This window comes from Sinohyriopsis cumingii, unplaced genomic scaffold (genome assembly GCF_028554795.1).
Source record: "Sinohyriopsis cumingii isolate HCF-2022 unplaced genomic scaffold, ASM2855479v2 utg002262l, whole genome shotgun sequence".
Classification (NCBI taxonomy): Eukaryota; Metazoa; Mollusca; class Bivalvia; order Unionida; family Unionidae; genus Sinohyriopsis; species Sinohyriopsis cumingii.
In genome coordinates, this window is record NW_028316173.1 from 396,918 (window position 1) to 419,585 (window position 22,668).

Consider the following 22,668-nt stretch of genomic DNA (forward strand, 5'->3'; position numbering starts at 1 on the left):
TGTAAGTGAGGCAATTATATCATGCCGTCCTCAGAAAGAAGTTTGGTTACCACCAGCTGATGAAAATAAAATTGTAAAGAATCTTTGCAGAAGCATAATCGCTAAATTTACTTAAGGTGGAGCATATTATGCATATTATACGACATTATGCACGACTGATCCTAGACGATGTTAAATATGATTTTATAAGTGCTGATGCAATGAAGAGAAATATATTTATCAGCCGAGAAAACTCTTACTTGTCTAACGGAACATGATTAGGTACAATTGTTGGTTATATTGATGGCGACTCGCCTCAGTTTACTCATTTAAGATCTTCAATGCTTGCTTATGTTTCTATAAATTTGTTATCGATGATAAACAGATTCCATAGCAATGAAGTCAGCGTTACAATGGATTCATTTTTTATTGAAAGAAAATATTTAGAATTACTGACTCAATTTACCGCTCATGTCGCATCGTGGGGTGAATGGAGAATAAAACAAGAAATGTTATATAATTATTCTGAATCCGCAGATGTTGCGGTTAAAGATGCTTATTATAAAAATTATCAGATATCAGAATTATCATTTGCACTGTCCGTGTATGATCTATTATCCCGACACAAGACTGTCTATCTAAACAGACCCAGAGGTTCTGATAAGACAACTCGAGTGATCAAATTATTTCTTCAGAGTTCAGATGATATGGTTCTTTTAACACCTACACACAGACTCGCAAGAGAAATGAAACAATGAGGACTGTGATCATGTACTTATCATAACTTCTTCCGATGGAAGGGATACTCATGGACTCATGACCGAATGGGCGAGAAATACATTCCAAGGATCATCATTTGGGATGAAGTATGCACAGTATCTAAAGATACATTAAAACTGTTTCTTGATTGGCTGTTATTGAAAAATACAGCTGTGATTATGTGCGGCGATCATGGTCAACCACCACCGTTTGTTGGGTTATCGCCACACGAATGGCTAAATACTTTTGTAGACTATTATGAAGAAGTAACTGATGATCATAGATCTCTTGATCCAGAATTATGGGAGTTTAAGAAATTAATCAGACTACAACCAAATACAATTCAGTGTGAAATAACGCGTAAAATAATTTCAGAAACGTCTATGAACGATTTTCTGCAAGTGTGGAGACCATATGATTTGATAGTGCAAGTAGAAAGATAGTTTGTGATACACATCAACAGCAGTTATTTCAGTTGCATAAGGAAAAAAATTCAGATCTACGTGTACCATTGTGTTATAGACCAGTTGATCCACGACGACAGAATATCAAAGTTGAAATTTCTCCATTCAACAGAAAAACAGAATCTTGTATTAAATGATGTTGTCGTAGTTGATGTCAGTGTTGTTGAGGACTCCATGGACGCTGGGATATGCAATGACAATTCATTCATCTCAGGGGTTAACCGTCTCTGATATAGTTGTTGGGATCATCGATGATCGTATCGAATGGTCAAACTTAGTTTATCTCGCAGTGTCTCGAGTCAGAAAAATATCTCAGCTGCGGAGAATTGTCATAGACACTACAGAAACCATCAATGATGTTATTGACAGCGATATAGTAAGAAAAAAATTAGCTGGTTATAAACAATGTGACAAAATAAAAATGCAACTTTGATCTAGATGTTGAATTTATCATGACATTGAAACAACAGCAGAATAATCATTGTGCAAGCTGTAATAGAGTAACGCTGTGGCAGTACTCGGATAAACATCCAAGACAATTTACTGTAGATAGAAAAGATAGTAGTTTTTGTCAGACACGCGAAAATGTGATGCAGATCTGTCTTGAGTGTAACCGAAGTAGGGGTGCTAGCTTACGAAAGTGATCGCGGTGGTAACTGTGTGTCTTCAGGAATTACTTGTAATTGTTCAAGGAAAAATCCACGCTGAAGAGCAGTTGAATCTAATCTGTTGATTGCGGGTCTACCCGTGGATCTTACCACGCTGGACATTTTATGCATTGTAAAACTTCAGATAGGATCAGTTGCTCCTATTTTTTACCACCTTCAAGTTCACCGGATTCATATAAATATCTTACAGTAACATTACCCAATACTGGTTGTTTTGAAAAATTATGTCGTTGTACAGGTATGTTTTCATGTAATTGCATTAATGGGTTTCATAGAAGTTGTTCAAATAATTTCATTATTAAAAGCAGCTATGACACTTGGTATTCTCGCAACCCATTCACGACATCTCGTATCTTGAACTATTTCCTTTGCATACTGATATCCAAATAACTGATCATCATCGATTAAATCATTCAACAATTGCCTGATCGCGATGAATTGCAGTGTGTCCTCGTCATATTTCAGTGTTATGTTTTTTCATCAACGATGATACTGCACCCTGAAATTCTCTGCCAGGATCGACTTGTAATAAATGTGGCCATCATAGACCACCTCGTTGATAAATTCATTCAAACGCTGAAGCTACTTCAGTTGCTGTTTTAGCTGATAGTAGCTAGTATGTTAATTGACGTCTACCAGTTTTGATAGTATCGTGTGGTAAAAATAAAATATCAGCTTGATGAACTTCATTTGGCACGCTAACATCAAAATGCGCATGCTGAATAGTGGTGGTAGGTAAATTTGCCATATTGTCTGTCGTGCTAACCATTTTTCAGCAGCAACACGTGTAATATTTGCTGCGTCTGCAAGTTTACTAATCACTCCTGCACCTTTCCAACATCCCCATTGGACTATAATAGATCGATTCCATTATAATATAATCGGTTGATTCATTACCGACTCCTAATGCTAGTTTACCTTTCATTGCAGATCTTACTAACCAATTAGCTAATGATTCTTTGAAAGATTTATTTTTACTTTTATAAGCCACATCATGAGCGTGACATGCTGTATCAATAGCATTTACAGGATACTCACCAGGCATTGGCTGATCTTAGTTATCGAGTCTGACATCAAGTATAATACCAGGACCACAGTAATTATATCCTGGAAGGTGTTTTTCTACTGGGTATTTTCCCCATGGCATTCCTGGTAACTTTGTTAAATGCACAGCAATATCACCTCCGTTTATTTAGTCTTGCCCATTGGTTTGTCAGCGGAAATAAACTTAATTTTTTTTGTACCACATCGTTCACACTTACCCGTAAGTGCTTGTCATTTATTTTTCGTAGTTGTAGTTGTTAGTCTACTTGTGGGGATACGCGCCCTGCATTTCACACAATATAAATCCATATTATTTATTATATTTCTACATCATAGATGTAATTGATTTTTAGCAACACGAAAGCACGAGACGGTCAAGCATCATCCAGCGCTACCAAATTATGTCCGAATGACTATAATTGGCCCATCAGTGTCTGCCAAAACACAACTGTTACTTCATTTAATAATGAGGTGGATCAAATGGGATAAATTGTATTTAGTTACTCCGTCACTTGATGATCAACGGTGTTACAAAGCACTTAAGGATTTTAATAAAAATGCAAAGTTGTTAAACGAAGACATTATTGAATTTATTACTGATATTAATGAAGCGCCATCCATAGATGACCTTGATGGATTTATTAACAATTTAGTTGTATATGACGATGTAATGCTAGACAAACAGCCAAATCCAGCTCGGATATTTTCTCGGGGCAGGCATAAAAACACGGATGTGATTTGTTACTCAGCGGTATACGCAAGTACCTAAAGTGATCAGAGACAACTGTAATATTTTAGTTGTATTTAACGGAATTGATACACATACTCTGTGAAATATTCAGCAGACTTGGTGTAGCGGTGATATGGATATAATTAAGTTTAGAAATTTATTTAGTCAGGCTCAGCCAACCCCGCATGTATTTATAACAATAAACTTATATGGCCCCCGATCACGATATCGTATAGGTCTTGATAAAATTTTAGGATAGCAACAGCGGGTGCGACCTTTTCGTTAAGGTAACCTGTATAGACCTTTTTGCCTGGCCCTTCAAATGGAGCCTTCCTTCTTGAAAGCTTTATTTTTCGAAATGGAACCTTCCCCCATTCAGGTAAGCCATGTAGACTTCTTTGCTCAGATTTACTGAGGTGGGTTCACCCTCTCTGCTGCATTTAAATTCACTAAAGTACTTTTTTAAATCTGGCTCATCATCTTTACATAATACAAACACATTTTTAAATTATGAGAAAATTACTGGGTGTACATTCTTACATATAAATCATTACTATCATTAGCTCATTCTTTGGGTACATATTGTCACTGTCATCATTAGATATTTCTACTTCCAGATATTAATCCTTAATCAGACCTGCCAACCCTGACGAATCCGTTTCAATATGGCAGTTGATATTTTTTCTGCAAGATTGACCGGTTTTCAGTAATGTGTAACAAAATATCAATAACTGCTATTGTAGAGCTGGAAAATGTAATTAAAATGTTGATGCATCGATGATAAACATTATGTTCAACTGAAAAGTTTACAATGTACACATAGACTTTATTTACCACTAGTACACTTGCACAAACTATAGTTCCAAACCCTATGCAGCTCAATGGCTTGTTGCTATCTCCCAACTTGACATAATTCCTGGAAATTCTTTTCCATTTCACATGATGATGGCAATCATATCTCCCACCACGAGACATATTCACATTGACACGTGATGTCCTTTCCAGCATTTATTCACAAGAATCTGAATACTCCTTTTTATTATTCTGTATTGATTATTAACACTTTTTAGAAGCTTATTTTCCCTTTCGCCTTTAACACACATCACTTTTTTATTATTCTGTGTTGATTAACACATTTCTAGAACCTTATTATCCCTTTTGTCTTAAACATGCACTGCTTTCTGGATGCCATTTTAAAAAAATTCTATAATCAACAGTTTGATCATGTAGACACTTCTCATGAACAAATATGTGCAGTTTAAATCATCTGGGGTGCTGCTGTAAAGTTAGTCTGGTTCCCTGACCAATTTCATTAATTCTAAGGTGAAACCTGGATCCAAATAAAACACGGATGAACCAATTATCTGGACTGTTCAGCAATCATAATTTTTCCATAGTTTTTGCTAGTATGCCATAAGTCCTTATTTTATGTGTAATTTTCGTAAGACTTACGGAAAAATCATAAGAGTTGGCAGGTCTGCTTATTATCAATTGATCATTTTTTTTAAAAAAGAAACATGATCGTTATCATCGGAACTTTCTTTTTTCCAAACATTATCATCCTTGTTATCATTAGATATTTCTTTTTGCAGCTATAACATACACATGTATCATATCTGTATTTAATATACATGTATATAAGACTATTTTTTTGTACCTGTGCAGACATGTGACCCAACATTATGACTGGCATGAAATTGATGTATATGTACCTGTACAGACACGTGGTCCAACATTACAGCAGTCATGAAACTGATGTATATCAACATATACAGACATGTGGCCAAAATTTACAACTAGCATGAAATCGATTATATAACATGGTGGCAATTGATGATCACTTTTAACCTAAAAAGTCAACTTAATACAGGCCTTCATTCATAAAAAACTGATGGTACCAGCATTGTGATCTTTGATGTTATATTTTCTTTTTTGTTGGGGAGAAGTGCTAATAAGCTTATGCTTTCTACTGAATCCCCCAAACCATATGCTTGTAACTGCATTTTACACAGTTTTTCAAATAAATATGGTTTAAACTAAAAGAACTCATGGAAAGAAAGGCCTGAACAGATCCACTTGGAGAGTAAAGTCCTGCAGGATACTTACAACTTATACCATAACTCCTGTTAAATCCATTTTTTTTAATATTTGCAATATTGGTACAAGCAGTTCCATGCCATAGTTCCTTCTCATTTGCCACTCCTTTGTTCTCTGTCTCCATTTGTCTCTTCTTTGCCTTGTACTGCTGGTACAGGGTCTTGTTCTGCACTCTTTCTATCTGTAGGTTATATACATGTAGTTTCATGGGGGATGTTTCATGTGTTCAAAACGTAGTCTGAATAAAAATCAAAACTCATGAACAGCAACAAATAAAGGAGATCTTATCATAAAAAATCATAAAATCTTGTTTATATTCACCACATCTGCACCCAAAGTGCATCATGTCTGTGTAGATGAGAGTACAAAATGAGTACACTAATAAATCAAACCTAGTGAACAAGGGTGTAAGATAAAGGTCAAGTGAATATGTTGTATTCTTTTTAATGTTTAATTAGGTAGACAGTGAAATTATTTATATATAATCATAAAACCAGTTTATGTCAATTCAGAGCTGCAAATACACATGTAAGATTTTTTAAATTTCACTGAAATTACCACAGCTATGAAATTAGGTCCTAATATTACCTGGACCACAGTAAGCCTAGAACTGCCATAAGTCATCGGACTCCATAAACTACCATATGCATTTGCTGCAACTTGCTGGTCAGCACCTCTGGCTGATGCAAGAAACTTTTGAAAAATATCCTTGTACTCCTTATCCCTAGGATTCAGAGTAACACATTTCATATTTTCCCTGGGGTTCATTTTGGTCCAGCTACTTGGGAAGGACAGATCACCTGCAAATATGATATCATAATAAATATTTCAAACAACAGTATAAAGCAAACGGTTCCTTCATTCATGTTATTGTTGAAGGTATTGTATTTTGATAGTTGCACTAATGGATCAAAGGAGCAGATTTAGCTAAAACAAAATCAACCCAATTTTTCCTTTCATGGATATAATACAGAAACGTTTCATTACTTTATTTTGTTGTAGAGTTGAAGCATCGTCATTGGTTTTCAATAACGACTGTGGCCAAAACCACTTTATTTTGTAAAATATATTTCTTCGCTTTAACTGAGGATGATATTCTCTGGTGCATCATTTGTATATTTATGCATCATCTACAGATTCCATAGCGTCTTAAGTGTGTCCCGTCTATCAGTAACAATCGCCCCAAACTCACTCCATGGGAGGGCAGTTTGTGAACAGATTACATGTCATATATTTTTTGTAAGGTCATTAAATGTATCGAACAATCAATCATTAATAATTGGAATCAGGAAAGTGTCATTTATATCAGCAATTGTTTTCAGTTCAGTTTAACTACAGGAAGAACCTGTAACTTTACTCTGGTGGAATCTAATATTATAGCAAAACCAACTTTATTTTTCTTGTTCTATCATCAAAACAAAACAAATACATAGAGGAATGTTTTGCAAGATCAAATTTAAGCAGTTCATCTAGCTCAATCGCTTTTTGATTACATACACACAGGATAATGCAAATAACCATTTTGAAGTCTATTTGAAGCATTCTTGCTTTGTACTGAGTACTTCATCTTTCTTTAACTTTCTGTTTTCACTGATGCATGAACCTTCCACACAAAATTAGCTGACTTCAAGTGTTCCATTAAACTCATTCATCATCGCCATCTCTCCATCCTCTCCTCTCTCTCTCAACAAAATGATCAAGAGATTTCTACTTTTATGGATGCAACAACACCTGTTAAAATATTTAACTGTGTACAGTCAGAATTACTCTTAAACTGTTCACAGATGAATTTCATACAAGCTGTCTTTCAAAGTTCACGTGTTTTTTCTTCCTGATAACACTTTGAACATTCACGGGAACAGAAAAGGAGAAAAAGGGGGGGGGGGTGATTAGAAACTAATACTGATTATATAGTCTCTTTCTCCTTACATATGCCTATAAATTGCCAAAGATCCGGTAAACAAGATAACTCATAGATCTTTACATTTGCTTTTATATATTGCCATCATATTTGACATGTGGCAGCACATTTAACTCTCATATTTTATCACATCCATAGTTTCCATATATTTCTTCCACCGTGTCTTGGTAGGCCTGCATCATTAATCCTACTGCATGCAACATATAATTTATCAAAATCTCTATTGCAAACCTCCAACCATTCTACATGAGCTAGAAAGAAGGGACTTTCCCCAATACTTTAATTCCATGCATACCTCCATGGAATCCATTTTGAGTCATCAAGATAATACTGTTATGAGCAACTCGAAAATAGAAGAACTATGGAAACTGATTTAAATACCAGCCTTGTAGGTTCCTTACTCAATACACTTAGCTCAACCTTTTCTGCATCATTTTCTGGCTTTAGTATGTCTGATATACATGAAGATAAGAGTCACACTGATAATCCCATGCAGGAATCCATGCAGGTCAGTAATGTACAGAGTGAAAATAAAAACAATGTTACTGATGATGATTTGGTGTTATCCAATATGGCTGACATTTATCCGGAATTCTTGAAGGTCGAAATAAATAAAATACAATGTATGTGTACATAGAGATACACACAAGTTTGAGATTGTAAAACAGATATTTTATTCAGAACCTTGCATGACTTTGTGCAGTTCATGTGTTCAAAATAGTACTATCTACAGAACACAATAGAAAAACACTGTGACAGCTAAACTGTATAAAACAACACCAGTAACTAGATGTACTACAAAAAATGAAATGGTTCCTACAGTCTTTGACCTAGATGACTCAGGGCATAAAATTAACACCCCTCCAGAGTGTTAGGCAATTACATACTCCATCAATCAAGACCATTACAGTGATGGCTTAAACCATAATGATTTCTCCATGAGTGTACATCACAAAAAAACAATTAGGAACTTGGTGGCCCAAATTGAAAAATTAAAACAACTGTTATCATACTAAGCCAACACTGGGCAAGATTAATGAGCAAGTAACCTCATGTGAAACAGCAATCCAGTCAGACTCCGAAATAGCAACAATGTCATATGCTCAGACACAGACAATCCCAATACCAGCCAAAAGAAAATATAATATGACCATTCAAGTAGCAACTGATACCCAAAGTAATCCTGCATTGCAAACAACAGTACCCCCTCTCATTTGTGTGTCACACCTGCAACAGCAATAAGACGACACCATCTCCAAAGAGTCAGCTGCTACATCACCAACTGCATTTCCCATTGTTCAGTCAAATGTGACAGCATCTGCTCAATGATATCACACAACTAAAACAATTTCAGCACCCTTCATCAAAGAGATGTGTCTGAAATACGAAGCAGAATCCAACCTACCAGACACTGTGGCTTGTGTTAATGTACCGAATATTGGTCTTAGTGACCACTATCTTACTTTTTGACAAGAAATATTAAATGCAAGACAAATAAGATAGATACACACAAACCTATCACTTACAGATCATTCACAAATTTTAATGAAGAACAATTTCTCGATGACCTTTACAAAGTTTAATGGAATATAATCCAAAATATGACATAGATGAAGCGCTGATGGTGTGCACTGACTTATTTAAGGATGTAGTCTCTAAGCATACACCACAAAAAGTACATCGAGTAAAGTATGAAATCCAACCTAACCGGCTTACTACTGAAATCCAAGATGCTATAAAAACAGGAGACCAATTTACGGCCTTGGGAAACCATGCACAATTTAAAGTATGGAGAAATAAAATAACAAGTACGATTAAAAAATCTAAAAACACTTATTATCGATCAGTGCTTGAAAACAAAATGAGCAACACAAACTCCATTGGGAAAGTATTCAATGAACTCATTGGGGGAAAACACAAATATCAGACAAATAAAATTCACTCACTTGTGGTTGACACCATAGTCGCTGATGACAATGACATTGCAAATGTTTTCAATGATTTTCATAAACTATTCATAAGTCTGGTCCTAAGGATGATGCTGATAACTACCGGCCAATCTCAATACTACCCAACTTGTCAAAATTTAGTGAAAAATATGTGCATCAGTCGTTCATATCATATTTAAACAAACACTTGCTGTTACACCCCAATCAATCAGGCTTTAGACATAAACATTCCTGTGAGATTGCCTTGATCTCTCTAACTGATAAATGGCTTCAAGCACTTGACCAAGGTAGAATAATAGGATCAGTATTTGTATATTTCAGGAAAGCTTTTGACATGGTGGATCATGAAATTATTTGGAAGAAACTGAAAATCTACCAATGTGATGAAAGCACAATTAGATCATTTGCTTCATACTTAAGTGAGAGAATACATTATGTTTATATAAATAATGTTCTGTCTGAACAGGAACAATTAGGCATGGAGTACTACAAGGCTGAATTCTAAGTCCATTGCTATTCATAATATTTATTAATGACCTACCACTTTTACTAAAGGACTCAATTTATCTACAGATCTCTATGCAGATTACACAGCATTGTCAGACATCCAAAACACAAAGCATGAACTCGAAATTTCATTACATGATGCCCTAAATAAACTGAACAACTGATGTGCATGCAATAACATGGTGGTAAATACCAGTAAAACTAAAATATTAATATCTCAACACAGTAAAAAAGGACTAATCTTGATAATGATGAACTATGTCTGACATGGAAGGATAAAAATTTGCAAATGGTCTGTCATGATAGACTACTTGGTGTTTTGGTAGATAATAACATAGACTACTTGGTGTTTTGGTAGAAAATAACCTATCATGGACTGAACATATCAAATATATCAGTAAAAAAAAAGTTAATTCAAGTTTATAGCTTCTCAGTAGGATAAGACATTTTCTCCCTGAAAGGCACAGAAAATTGTTTTATAACAGTTACATACAACCCTATTTAGACTACTGCTATACAGTATGGGGTAATTCAAATGATAAAAACATAGCAAAGCTAGCACATCTTCAAAAAAGAGCATTTGGACTAATATCAATCTAGAAAGAAAGCAAGGAAAATTTAGCTGGTAAGTTAAAAATATTACCTATTATAGACCGAATCCAGTTAAGAAAAGTCAAATTAATGTACAGGATATCCAATAATAGTGCTCCTGAATATTTACAATTACTATTCTAGTATAGGCTATCTGGTAAAACTTGCCGAATGCAATCCATGTCTACCAAACAGTATAAAATCCCCAAACCAAATAAGGAATTTTTTTTTAAAAATGTCCAATACTCTGGAACTTTGCACTGGAATAGTATTCTAGTTGACATTAGAAATGCAAACTCTATTTCCTTCTTCTAAACCCAATATATCCAATGGCTTCAGAGATCGTTAAAATAAATAAATTCCTTTTTATGAAAGCCTCAAGGTAAATTAGTTCTTCAGCAAATTGTGTTACCCTCATTAAATAAAGTCGTCATTATTATTATCATAGTCTTCCTAATAATTCTGAGTTGCACAAACAACAGATGAGAATGTCTGGGAAAAAATATTATTCAATAGAAAGATATCTGGCAGTGAAACAAATGTCCTTAAGACATGGTCATTCAACAGTTGGTCCACACAAATATCTGAACTGTACTAGCATAAAGATATACCATCAATTGCTAGTCTACTTGACTTAAGAACATCCAAAACCATTAATGTGCCATCCACGTCTTTAAATGTCGAGAGTACAATACAGACCATTACTTGGAGTATGTGGTATACTGTACACAGCAGGACATAAACTACTACTTAACCATAGTATGTAATAACAAATATAAACCACACCAAATTTTAGAGTGTTGTAAATATTGTTTACAGTAAGTACGATATACTGATGAATGGCTGTCTCACATGCCAGATCCAAGTAGTAATGGTATATTTTCACTGCTTTGGACAAATAAATATTTAGATGAGACATAGTAGCACAACAAATAACATATTCACCAATATATTAGCTTGAGTGAGCGAACATGAGTCAAAATTATTCAGATAACGGTTTTCATGCAAATGACTATTTACTAGCATGGCAAGATTTTTCACATCGCTGCCCTCAGAATTGCCAGGAAATTATTTTAGTTCACAAACCAATCTGATGCATATTTTAATTTGTTCAGAGATTTTAAGTGCCCTATGAACTAAAACAGTGCATGTTGTATGTATAGTATTCATCTCATGCGAGATATTATAGACATTTTTCCATGATATAATAATGTTCACATCATTTTAAGCTGTGTAGTAGATTCTGATATTACAACTAAGAACATCCTTAACAAAGTGCTTTTACCTGCAGTACTCTCAGATGTGATCATGATCCTTCTCAGGGATGGTCCTGGCTTTTAAAAAGCTGTCGCCAAAAAAATCGCCAACCTCAATATTTTTGTCGCAAATTTTCAAAAAGTGTCGCCCAAAAAAGTAGTGTACATTTTTCCAAGTGTTAATTTAGTCTATCAATGTAACAGGCAATGAAAGTTACAAAAGATGGATTAGTTAATACTTTAATTACAACAAGCATTAACAAAATGTTACAAAGTGTTACATGAAGATCCGTCGCGATTTTAGGGCTGCCCACTTGTTGAATGCAGTTTCAAAGTCTAATTTTTCACATCTGTACATGCTGATTCTCATTAAATTCTCGAGAGATGAGATGCAGAGCTTATTTCTGATGTCAGTTTTTATGAGGTTCATCTTACTGAATCCACGTTCACAGTCCTCAGTGCTGACAGGTGACACCTGTAGTCTCTCAGCAGCCCCCCCCCCCCTTTATGGCTAGCTTCACAAAGCTTGTAGCGAATTGCTTCCTAAATCCCAAGAATGATCACTGAATGCTGTATAAATTTTCTCGACAAGAAAAATAGGATCTCCATTCCCACGAATGAAACTTACACGAGTCAACACCTGGCAATATTGGACCGTATATATAAGCGTAAATTCACGCCCAATTTCGGGATTCTTTCACTCCTGTGTTTTGAGAAATAAATAATTATTATTAATTATGCAAAACTGTTTTGTTTTTTTTGCTATTTCTTGTTGCGGAGTTTAAGTCTCTGCAGCCGTAACACGGGACTGATGGCAAAAGGAAAAGATCAATGAGTAAAATGCTGCACTGGCGACAGATGTAATTGTGATTGAGATTTTTTCCATTTGCTTTGTATTTATACACAGTAGTCGGTACTTCAGAGGTTATCAGTTTTCTATGAAGGTTCAGCAAAACTATTGTATTGGTATATGTATAAAAAAACCAGAAGGATTAGCTATACAATTAATTGTATCTGTTCTATTCGCGTCTTCATAAGTCGGTCAGTTGTAAGTATAGTGCGGTAGCATGATTGACTGTATTGCAGCATACAGTACTCAGCCCAGATGTCAGCGTAAGCAGATTATGATGTAACAATGCACTGTAAAGATAGGGTTGTCAATAAGAACAAAGGATCGTTTGTGTAACAGATTGATTCCAATGCATTGCTTAGTCAAGTTTGTGGCTTCCTTTCGTTCTGGCTTTAAATTTATTCAGTCCAAATCCATGATTGTATGTACAAATTAAATAACCAAAAAGTATGTCGCCAAAAAAATCGCCAGATGGAATATTTTTGTCGCCAATAAGGAAAAAAAATCTCAATTTGCGACATTGGCGAAGCCCAGGACGATCCCTGACTTCTTATTGGCTCTAGAATCATGTTGTACCCGTCTGTACACACCTCTCTGTCTTCAAATATAGTGCTTGAAGAGTCACTTTCTCTGATCATTTGTCCATCAAAATCAGAACTTTTTTCAGTAGCAGTCACATCATCATCAGAGGCTAAATAAACTTTAAAACAAGAATGTGTTAAAAGGCAAATCACTTTATATATATATATATATATATATATATATATATATATATATATATATATATATATATATATATATATATATATATATATATCCTTTTCCCTTTGATTTTTTATGTACCGGTATAGTTTTGGGGTATTTTATTTTCTTTGAAAAAAACGAAGAAAAAATGTAAACGGAATTTTGACTGTTGTTTCATGGAAGTTCCATATGAGATGATTGACTAAGCTGGGTTTGATCCACATTTATGCATACCAGCTGGTGTCCATACTTGTGTATTTCAGTGTTTTGTTCAGTGTTGGAGTGTATTTTGGTGTTTCCTGTGATCAGTTGGAAACCATCTGGAAAGTCTTTAATTGACACTGTGATGCAAATCTGACAAATAATTTATGTAACAGTGAGATTTTGTCATGCTTTTGTTATATTTCTAGGGCAGTCAAGTTAAACCTAAAGAGGTTAAGTCAGGGCTATCTGCAAATTCCACATGACTATCACTAAAACACAGCTGATGCAATTTTTGGGTAGGGCTGGTCATTATCACAAATTCTGCTCCAAATTTTCCATAACTGCTGAACCGCTGACCAAATTGTTAAGTAAGAAAACCAAGTTTCATTGGTCTGAAAATAGTCAGGAAGCTTTTGATAAGTTAAAGGCTATACTGAAGATTGCACCAGTTCTTTCAGCTCCAAACTTGAGTTAGTCATTTAAAATGTGTGTTGATGCCAGTGATGGGGTTGGTAGAGAGTTGATTAAAGAAAACAAAAATGGTTGAGATCATCCAGCGTACTAATTGTCTAAAATAATAATTTAATAAGCATCTGAGAAATTATACCAAGATCAAGATGGTATGTTTGGCATTGACATTGGTTTTGCAACACTTTTAAGTGTATATCAGTTTTGCTAATCCTCCAATTATTGTATTTAGTGATCACAGTGCCCTTACTTTTATTAGCAAGAAAACAAAATAAGAGATTATTAAGGTGGACTATGATGTTGACATCAGGCACATCAATGGAAAAGATAATCTAATTGCAGACGCACTTTCATGTTCATAGAAGTATTATTTTACTTGCTATATATTTTGTGTCATTCATAAGACCTCATCTCATGTAAGTTTTAATCATATGTATATCTGACTAATGTGTAATGTGAAAGCTTTCTTGTATAAATCAATCTTTTTCTTTATGACGCGAGGTATTATGCATATTTAATTTGTATTGTTTATTGTCTTTTCATCATGAGTATATGTCATGTATATCTGTATTCTGTACTTGACCGTTTTACAAATTCATGTTAATGATATAACTGACGTGAAATTTATTTTGATAAAGAACATAATGCATAGCTAATATTTCACTATGAGTATCAATTAAATATTCAGATTATTATCAAATGGAAATAAACATATTTACTTCTGTCTGAAGGTAAGATATTAGCTTTTCAACTGGAAACCCCTACACTTGTTGGCAACTCTGAATGTTTTAGAGAAGAGACTGACATACAACCTAGTGCTATTACTGTGTCTTAGCTTTTTATATAATGTTGTTTACTTTAAGTATTACTCATTCTTGCCTATTGTTGTGTGCAGTTTTTAGTTTGGGTGGATTTATTCATTCAAATTATGATTCACTGGAAATACAAAGTCATTAATACTTCTTGGACTGAAACAATAATTTGGAATTATAGTAAATTCAGACAATGACATTTTGGATTATATTATTGCGATACATTAAAAGACTGTTAATACATCACAACATTCAAGGCCATTGTACATTCCAGAATACAGGCACATTACTACATTCAATATTGGAACCCACTTGGAATACCAAACGAATTCAATTAGATCTTCACATATTTGGACTTGTGATAAAACGTTTGGGTTTATTTGGGACCTAATTCACAATACTGTAAGTTCCTTTTTAAATTTTCACTTTGTATTCTAGGGAAATAAATTATTTGTTGAATTTTACAAAGCTTGATTTTCACTCATTTCTGTTAATTTAAGACCATAGAGTCATAACAATACTGTCTCTATTTTACAGTTATAACTAGCATAAGCTCTTAAAACTTTCTGTTCACTAAAATTTTACTTTCATTATCTCACAACCAGCAAAACCCGTGTATATTCTATGTATCTTCAGCCATTTCCATTTCTATACTGTTTCCCATTCTTCCTTCTTCTATATCAGTATTGTGTGCCCTGAAAGGCCAAATCTCATGACCAAATGAGGACATCTTTTTCATGTTATTATTCCTAGGCAATTTAATGGATAGAATGGAATATAGGACAGTGACCAGTCCTATCCCACAACCATTCATTCTCATAATCATCCTCTCTTTAGGCCACAACTAGTTCTATATTTCACATTTGGTTGTCGAATCATGGTTTATGTCATCAGATCCTATTCAAGATCTTTCGCAGTAGTTCTGAATTCGCTAGTGCAAGTTAGGAAAATCAAACTTATGCTCAAATCTTGAAGCTCTTACTCTTGATACAATTCCTTTGAAGGAAAACTGAATAATTGATCTTTCAGAATCTTCTTAACTGGTGTATCTGTACTAAAATGCTAACTTTAAATAAAAGAGGCAAAAATGAATGCCTGCATATCTTACCTGTTGTTTAAGACCATTTCCGACTCAAAACAAATTAATGGCTCAACAAGACAAAAGCAATGGAAGTGGGCAGAATTGGATGCTTCTTGCACATGTTCTCACTGCATACTAGTCAGGTCAGGATTGTTTGCTAAATGGGCCTAAATTTCATATCATAAACAAGCACTTGCAAGTTCACATTTTTTCGTGCAGCTGTAACTTCACTCACCTCTCTCTCTCTCTCACTGCTCTAATGCTAGTTATACATTTCCTATGCTGCTGATTCGAAGCTCTGCGCAGAATAGTTACATATATAAACCACTTCTTAAACATAATATCATTATGCTTTCATGATGAAAATGACATCTACCTGCCAAAATTGTCAACTCCATTGGGGAATCACAGACAAATGATTCAATTAAATGTTATAATTTGTAAAAAATATAAAATATCTTTATAACTGTTAAATATTTGGATTAAAATATAAAATAACATTACAGATCTAAAATAGACATTTCAAACATTCTAAAATATCTTTTAAACCAAATGTTGCTTCATTAAGTGTTTGTGGAATATATATTTTATAAGATGTCTTACATACACATTTTGTCAGGTAGTATCAGCTGAAATTAAATTGACAAAATGTGTACCTAAATCTCTTGGTGTGGTCAATTTGACTGATATTCCTTCATCTGACATTGTCTGTATCAGGTCTGAACTCACTTCGTTATTGTGCTGGAAAGGTAGACAAAGTTTAAGTTTGTTTTCTGCCATTGTTATCTTTCCAACCTGGCTGCCAGTGATCTTTCTCAGTGAAATAAAATGTTTGTTCATTTGTAGCCTGGCCTCAACTTGTCTAACTTCAGAATACTTGTCATGGATAGTTTTCTCGCAGTATGCAAGCTGCTCTTTGATTTTGTGCAGCATTACTAAACTGTGATGCTTGTTACCATACTTCACAACTGCACTAAGGAGGATTAAAGAGTCTCTCAAGGCTGCTTTCAAAGACTGACAGCGCTGGCTTTCATTGAGTCTTTTCCGTGACTCTTCTTCTAACAAAGCTTCTCTTTCCACTGAAATTTTTGACTTTGCTTCATTTAATGTTGCTATTAACTTGTCAATTTCATATGTCATATCTTTAGTTGAAATTTCCAGTTTCTGTAAAGTTTCATTATTTGCTGCAGTATATTTGTCAAGATGACTTTCCAGTTGTTTTATTCTTTCTGTCATCTCCAATGGTCCTTTGGCGTTGAATAGTTTATCAGCATGTTGCTTTAACTTAAGTATTTTGTTACATCCTCTGTGATGATCAACAACACAGTCTGAGCAACACACAGAGTCGTGTGATGCACAGTAAAACTTGAGATCTTCATTCAAATGGAATGTGCAAGTTATATCAATAGCAAGACTTAAAGCTACTGGGTTGTCGGCAGTTTCATCAAGCGCGAGGAATATATGTTCCCGTGAAGCTCTGCTCTTACGATGTGCACTATAACATAATTCACACAAGGTTTCTTTACAAGTGGCGCAGTAGGACTTCGCGGCAATGGACGTACCCTCGTATAAACATGGGTCACATATCTGGTCTACTTTCGCTTTCACCGTTGGTAACAACGACAGCAAAACTGCATTTACTGGGAAATGTTCGACCCATTGATCTACAGACATATCAGATAGTGGCTTTGTTACAGTCTTCATGCACACGGGACATTTAAATTGATAGAGTTTCTCTTCCGACATCGTTGAATTCTTTATAAATTTCTCCAAGCATTTCTGACAAACTGAATGTAAACATGGAAGTAATTTCGGTATATTATATTCCTGCAGACAAGCCGGACACATCAAATGACTTGCGCTTGTTGCCATGCTTCAACCTGCCCTAAAAGAATAAAACGTGACTAGTGAATACTTGTAATGACCATCAGCGAGCGAAATAAAATAGGTGTCGTGTTAATTTTCTTCTCCTGCAGACGTTATCCTACCGAATGCACAAGACAGGGCAAGGACGACATATATATATATATATATATATATATATATATATATATATATATATATATATATATATATATATATATATATATCACTGGTCACAGTTGCAATATCTGCTCAGTAGGCTGCATATATATTGCATGAAGTGGAAATTAAAAGTGAATATGGAGGAAGAAAAAAAACAAGGGTGACTGTATTTTGCAGAGGTGGCTATCTCAGAAGTTACGAAAAGTGGTATTATGGCCATACAGACTTAAAGATTGAATATTTTAATAATTATTTAGATGCATATTTTCTTTTTAAAAAATGCAGGGTATTTGTACCAGAAAACTCAAAGATATCTAGAATAGTTGGGAGACAACATTTTTATTATATAATCACTATGCCTAGAGTGGGGAACATGCCAGCCACAGATAACACAGAAAGATATGCAAATATTTTCTCATAAAGAAAGATTGTGTCAGATTTGTAGCATTAATATCGAAAATGAATTCCACTCTATTACTGCTTGTCCGCTATATGGAGAATTACGAAGAAAATATTTACCCACCTTTGTATACCAGAATCCAACTTGTGAAAAATTTAGGACTTTTATACAAAATGATACTAGTAAAATTCGGAAGACTAATTTAGCAATGTTAACTATAACAGCCTTTAAGATTATAGAAACCGTTTTATCATCATCTCCTGCTACATAAGACTCTAGATCAATATCACAAAACTTGCTCCATGCACTCTCTAGGGGTCTCTTTAAATTAGATTGTGTGATTACTGTGTAATATATGTTTGTATTTCAACCAATTTTTAAAAAAATGCAATAATGATTTATTTCATGTATAACACTTCCAATAGATACGACGTTCTTTCGTTACGCACTAAAATATATTTTCGTACCGCATGATGTATGTATATGTAAGTAGTGAATGGGGCCACTCTAGCGTCAAGGGGAATTAGCATTGAAAAACACCCTGGGCCACTTTAGCGTCAATGGGAAATTTAACATTACGAAAACACCTGGGCCACTTTAGCGTCAATGGGAAATTTAACATTACGAAAACCCCTGGGTCACTCTGGCGTCAATGGGAAATTAAAATGGGAATAAATTGTGGGTCTGTTGAGCGTCAAGGGGGAAATGGAACAGGGTCGGGACCCTATTTTAATAAGGTCCCGACCTGATGGGTCTATGGAAATGGAACAGGGGAAAAAAATTGATACAGGGAGGGGTCTCTAATTTTTTAAAAAATAAAAAAAAAATTAAAAAATGGGGTAGGCAATTGAAAGTCTATATCTTTTTGAGATATGTGGGTGGCCCTGAAAGGGCCTTTGGTTTTCTTCTTCTTCTTCTAATTTCTTCTATTTATCCACCAGCTTCTTATTTTCTGTCCTACACTTTTTCTCTTCTTTTCTTTCTTTTCTTCCTCCTTTTTCTTATTTTTCTCTTCTTTCTGCTTCTCCTCCTCTTCTTTCATCCTCTTCTCATTTTCTTCTTCTTGTTCAATTTTTTCATTCCATTCTCTCATCCTTATCCTTTCCTCTTCATCCTCCTTCTCCTCTTTTATTTCTTTCAACAGATCACTGACGATGTCCTTTACTTTTCGTAAGTTGTTAATCTCCATCTTCACTCGATGGGGACTATAAGAATAGTGATCCTCGTTTAGCCTAACTAACATTTGCTCCATCATGCCCAAATTGTCCAGGACGTCTTGCAATTTTTTCATTTTATCAAGGTGGTTCGAAGCCATCTTCTTTTTTATTCTTTGCAGAATGGTGTGAATGACGAACTTTGTGGGTTCTTATAGTTAAAGCGCGGACGTGAAGGAAAACATCCCCAAGACACAAAATATATATTACTTAGTTAGTTAGTTAGTTGGATTATAGTGGTTTTCGTTCTTTTGAACATGTACCACTTTTTTATTCACGCACTGCGTGATTTTTAATTACTCCTGGGGGAAGGAAAAGGAGCCTCATCCCCCAGGCTTTTATGTACTCAAAGAGTACTTTTTAATTTAGCCACTCAGGTGTAGGACTAACTAGTCCTTAACAACCTGACTGAAAGGCTAATAGACATGAGTGGGAATAGTCACACCACACACTCGTGTTTCTTAGTTGGATTGAAATGCCCCAGGTGTCAAATCAAGCAGTATGTGACTCCCGCCACGATTGGTCGGCAGCGATGAGGTCACATTAGGACACCCGGTCTTGTGGCATTGACGAAGTGGCCCGCTTTTTTGATATCATCAATTGCCTTTCCCAGTCCGATATTCCGGTAGACAGAGCCTTCCTTTTTTCCACTCTGTTTAGGTGGTGCAGGTTCATCAGCTTCATCGCCGCTGGATGATGATACTTCTAGGGCCGCTGCCAGCGTGGAAGTTTCAAATTCTTCAGTGTCGTCTGCCAACATTGCCTGGATTTGGCTGAGTATGTTAGTAGAAATAGCTGTGGAAGCTTGATTTAAAAGTTCAGCCAGATGTTGTTTAAGAGACAAGTATATATTACTTAGATCATTACTTAAAACGCGCGGACGTGAAGGAAAACATCCCCTACTTTTCTCGTCTCATATTATCTACTATCCGCATACGTGAAGCAGCAATAAGCAAACCCCAAATCTACTATCCACACACGCAAAACATTAAAATCAAATCCCAATAATCTACTATCCACACAAACGTACGTGAGCGCTTACAAACACACACACACACACGGAAAAAAGAGTAAGTGTTTATATTCACACTACTCTACATACACACACTGGCAAATCGATTACTATTTCTTTTCTAGAGTATTGGGTAGCCCTGAAAAGGGGTTTGTTTTTTTAACTCTAGTGACACCTGGTTAATGATGGCACCTTCCAGGCCTGGCACCACACACACATCTTCTTCCCCAGTCTCCTTATACTTTTTTTCTTGAGAGCGCAGAGGGAGGATGATTGGCTTCAGCACCCCAGTCCTCTGTCTCTGGTATCTTGTAAGCCATCCTCTCTCCTATCTTCTTTTCCTCCTCTTCCCTCTGTCTTCTCTCCTCCTCTTCCTTCTTTATTCTTCCCTCTACTACAATGGCCTCCGCTGCCAGTTCATTTAACAGGCGACTGACATATTCCAGATGTATCTGGAGTTCAAGAAATTTGCTTATTCTGGTATTTATTGTCTTGTTAACGAATGAACAGTGTAGCTAGACTGCCAAGCGATTTTCAATTTATAGTTAAAGCGAGGACGTGAAGGAAAACATCCCCCTAAAACAAAAGTTACATTACCTAGATCATGACCAAACAACGCGCGGACCTAAAAGAAACACTCACTCACTTTTTATACTACCCATTACTGATTTGAAAATTTTCATTTTAAAAAAATTATATACTATCCACATACGCAAAGCAATCAAATCCCAAATCTACTCTCCACTCACCTAAAACAGCAAAACAAACATTATCTACTATCACACGAACGTACGTAAGTGCTTACAAACACACCAGAAAAGAGAGAGTGTTTATATTCACACTACTCTACATACACACATTGGCAGATCGATTGTTATTTCTTTTCTAAAGATTGGGGTAGCCCTGAAAAGGGCTGTTTTTTGTTTGCTATGGCAATCTTTTAGTTTCTAAGAATGCGACGTCCTCTGACGATAGACTTTCTGACGATAGGTCTGCTTCTTCGGAAAGAGAAGAAGAACTCTTTGGTGTCGATACGATCATCGACAAAGCCTCTGTCAGGTTCAGGTTCCTGCTGCTGCTGTTGTTTCTGTTGCTGCTCTCTCTGCTGTTTCTGAAGTCTGTATTTCTCTGTCCATTCTTCTTTCTCCCTGTTCACTTCTTCTCTGAAGAGCTCTTCTATCAGGTCTTCAGTGACTTTTAACATTCTCACGTTCTCTATCTCTTCTGGCTTCGGTATCAGACTGTGTCTGATCCTATGCAAATTCACGTAGGCTTCGTTTAGTTTAGCTAGCTTGGAGCACATCTTCGTAGGAGGATGAGTCGACAATGGATGGTTAGACTGGAAACTGGAAGCGCGGACGTGAAGGAAAACATCCCTCCACGGTTTTCGAGCCGGAACGTTCAGTGAGTGTCATGAGAGGGATAGTAAGTAGTCAAAGAGCATGAATCAAGATTCCTATAGCCAAACAAAAAGCAATTGCATTTTTTCTTCAAAACACAACATTTTTTTATTCAAAAATCACTTAACACTAACAAACAACTCTAACATTTTTAACAATAATCCAACAATATAACATCAAACATTTTTTTTCAAATTACAAACATTTTTTTTGCAACTCACACATTATTTTGGATAGGGCTGACAACGCTGTGAATGAAATTGTGATTTCCACTGTTGGAAGTCATTAGGCCATTGATGGACACTACATTTCCTAGCTAGAGACAAAAGATAAGCATAATAGTCACAAAACCATCGATCTACTTTCACATCGTTTCTAGAAGAAGAACGAGGATCAAATTGATTCACTAAATCTTCAAAGGAATAGCCCTGACTGCGATGATGCAGAAAATAAACAAATATTGTCCACACACCAAGGAACCTGTGCCTTGTAA

The 22,668-nt window shown here is 35.3% G+C and overlaps 2 protein-coding genes across 2 annotated transcripts in view; both read right to left on the reverse strand.

Annotated features, from left to right (window-relative positions):
- Window positions 1-22,668, reverse strand: part of LOC149770839 (uncharacterized) — a 147,836-nt gene that overhangs the window by 44,443 nt on the left and 80,725 nt on the right. Inside the window, exons 3-4 of the mRNA XM_089949057.1 lie at window positions 6,330-6,541; window positions 5,751-5,922 (exon numbers count right to left, since the gene is read on the reverse strand). Of these exons, the coding sequence (XP_089805183.1) occupies window positions 5,751-5,922; window positions 6,330-6,541 (384 nt within the window). The remainder of the gene's footprint in view (window positions 1-5,750; window positions 5,923-6,329; window positions 6,542-22,668) is intronic.
- On the reverse strand, window positions 7,060-18,018 carry LOC149770840 (E3 ubiquitin-protein ligase MID1-like). Its single transcript, XM_089949059.1, has 4 exons — window positions 16,781-18,018; window positions 13,363-13,515; window positions 8,044-8,114; window positions 7,060-7,146 (listed from the first exon to the last, which is right to left on the reverse strand). Exons 1-4 carry the CDS (start codon window positions 17,994-17,996, stop codon window positions 7,060-7,062), a joined length of 1,527 nt encoding a protein of 508 aa, XP_089805185.1. The 5' UTR covers window positions 17,997-18,018.

Excerpts from the sequence above, each read along its gene's own strand:
- LOC149770840 (XM_089949059.1), bottom strand. The coding sequence starts at position 17,996 with ATGGCAACAAGCGCAAGTCATTTGATGTGTCCGGCTTGTCTGCAGGAA. Across the intron at positions 13,516-16,780 it reads GACCACACCAAGAGATTTAG|TTTATTTAGCCTCTGATGAT; the intron begins GTACACATTTTG and ends CTTGTTTTAAAG. Across the intron at positions 7,147-8,043 it reads GTAAGGAACCTACAAGGCTG|AACAAGAAAAATAAAGTTGG; the intron begins GTATTTAAATCA and ends TTTTGATGATAG.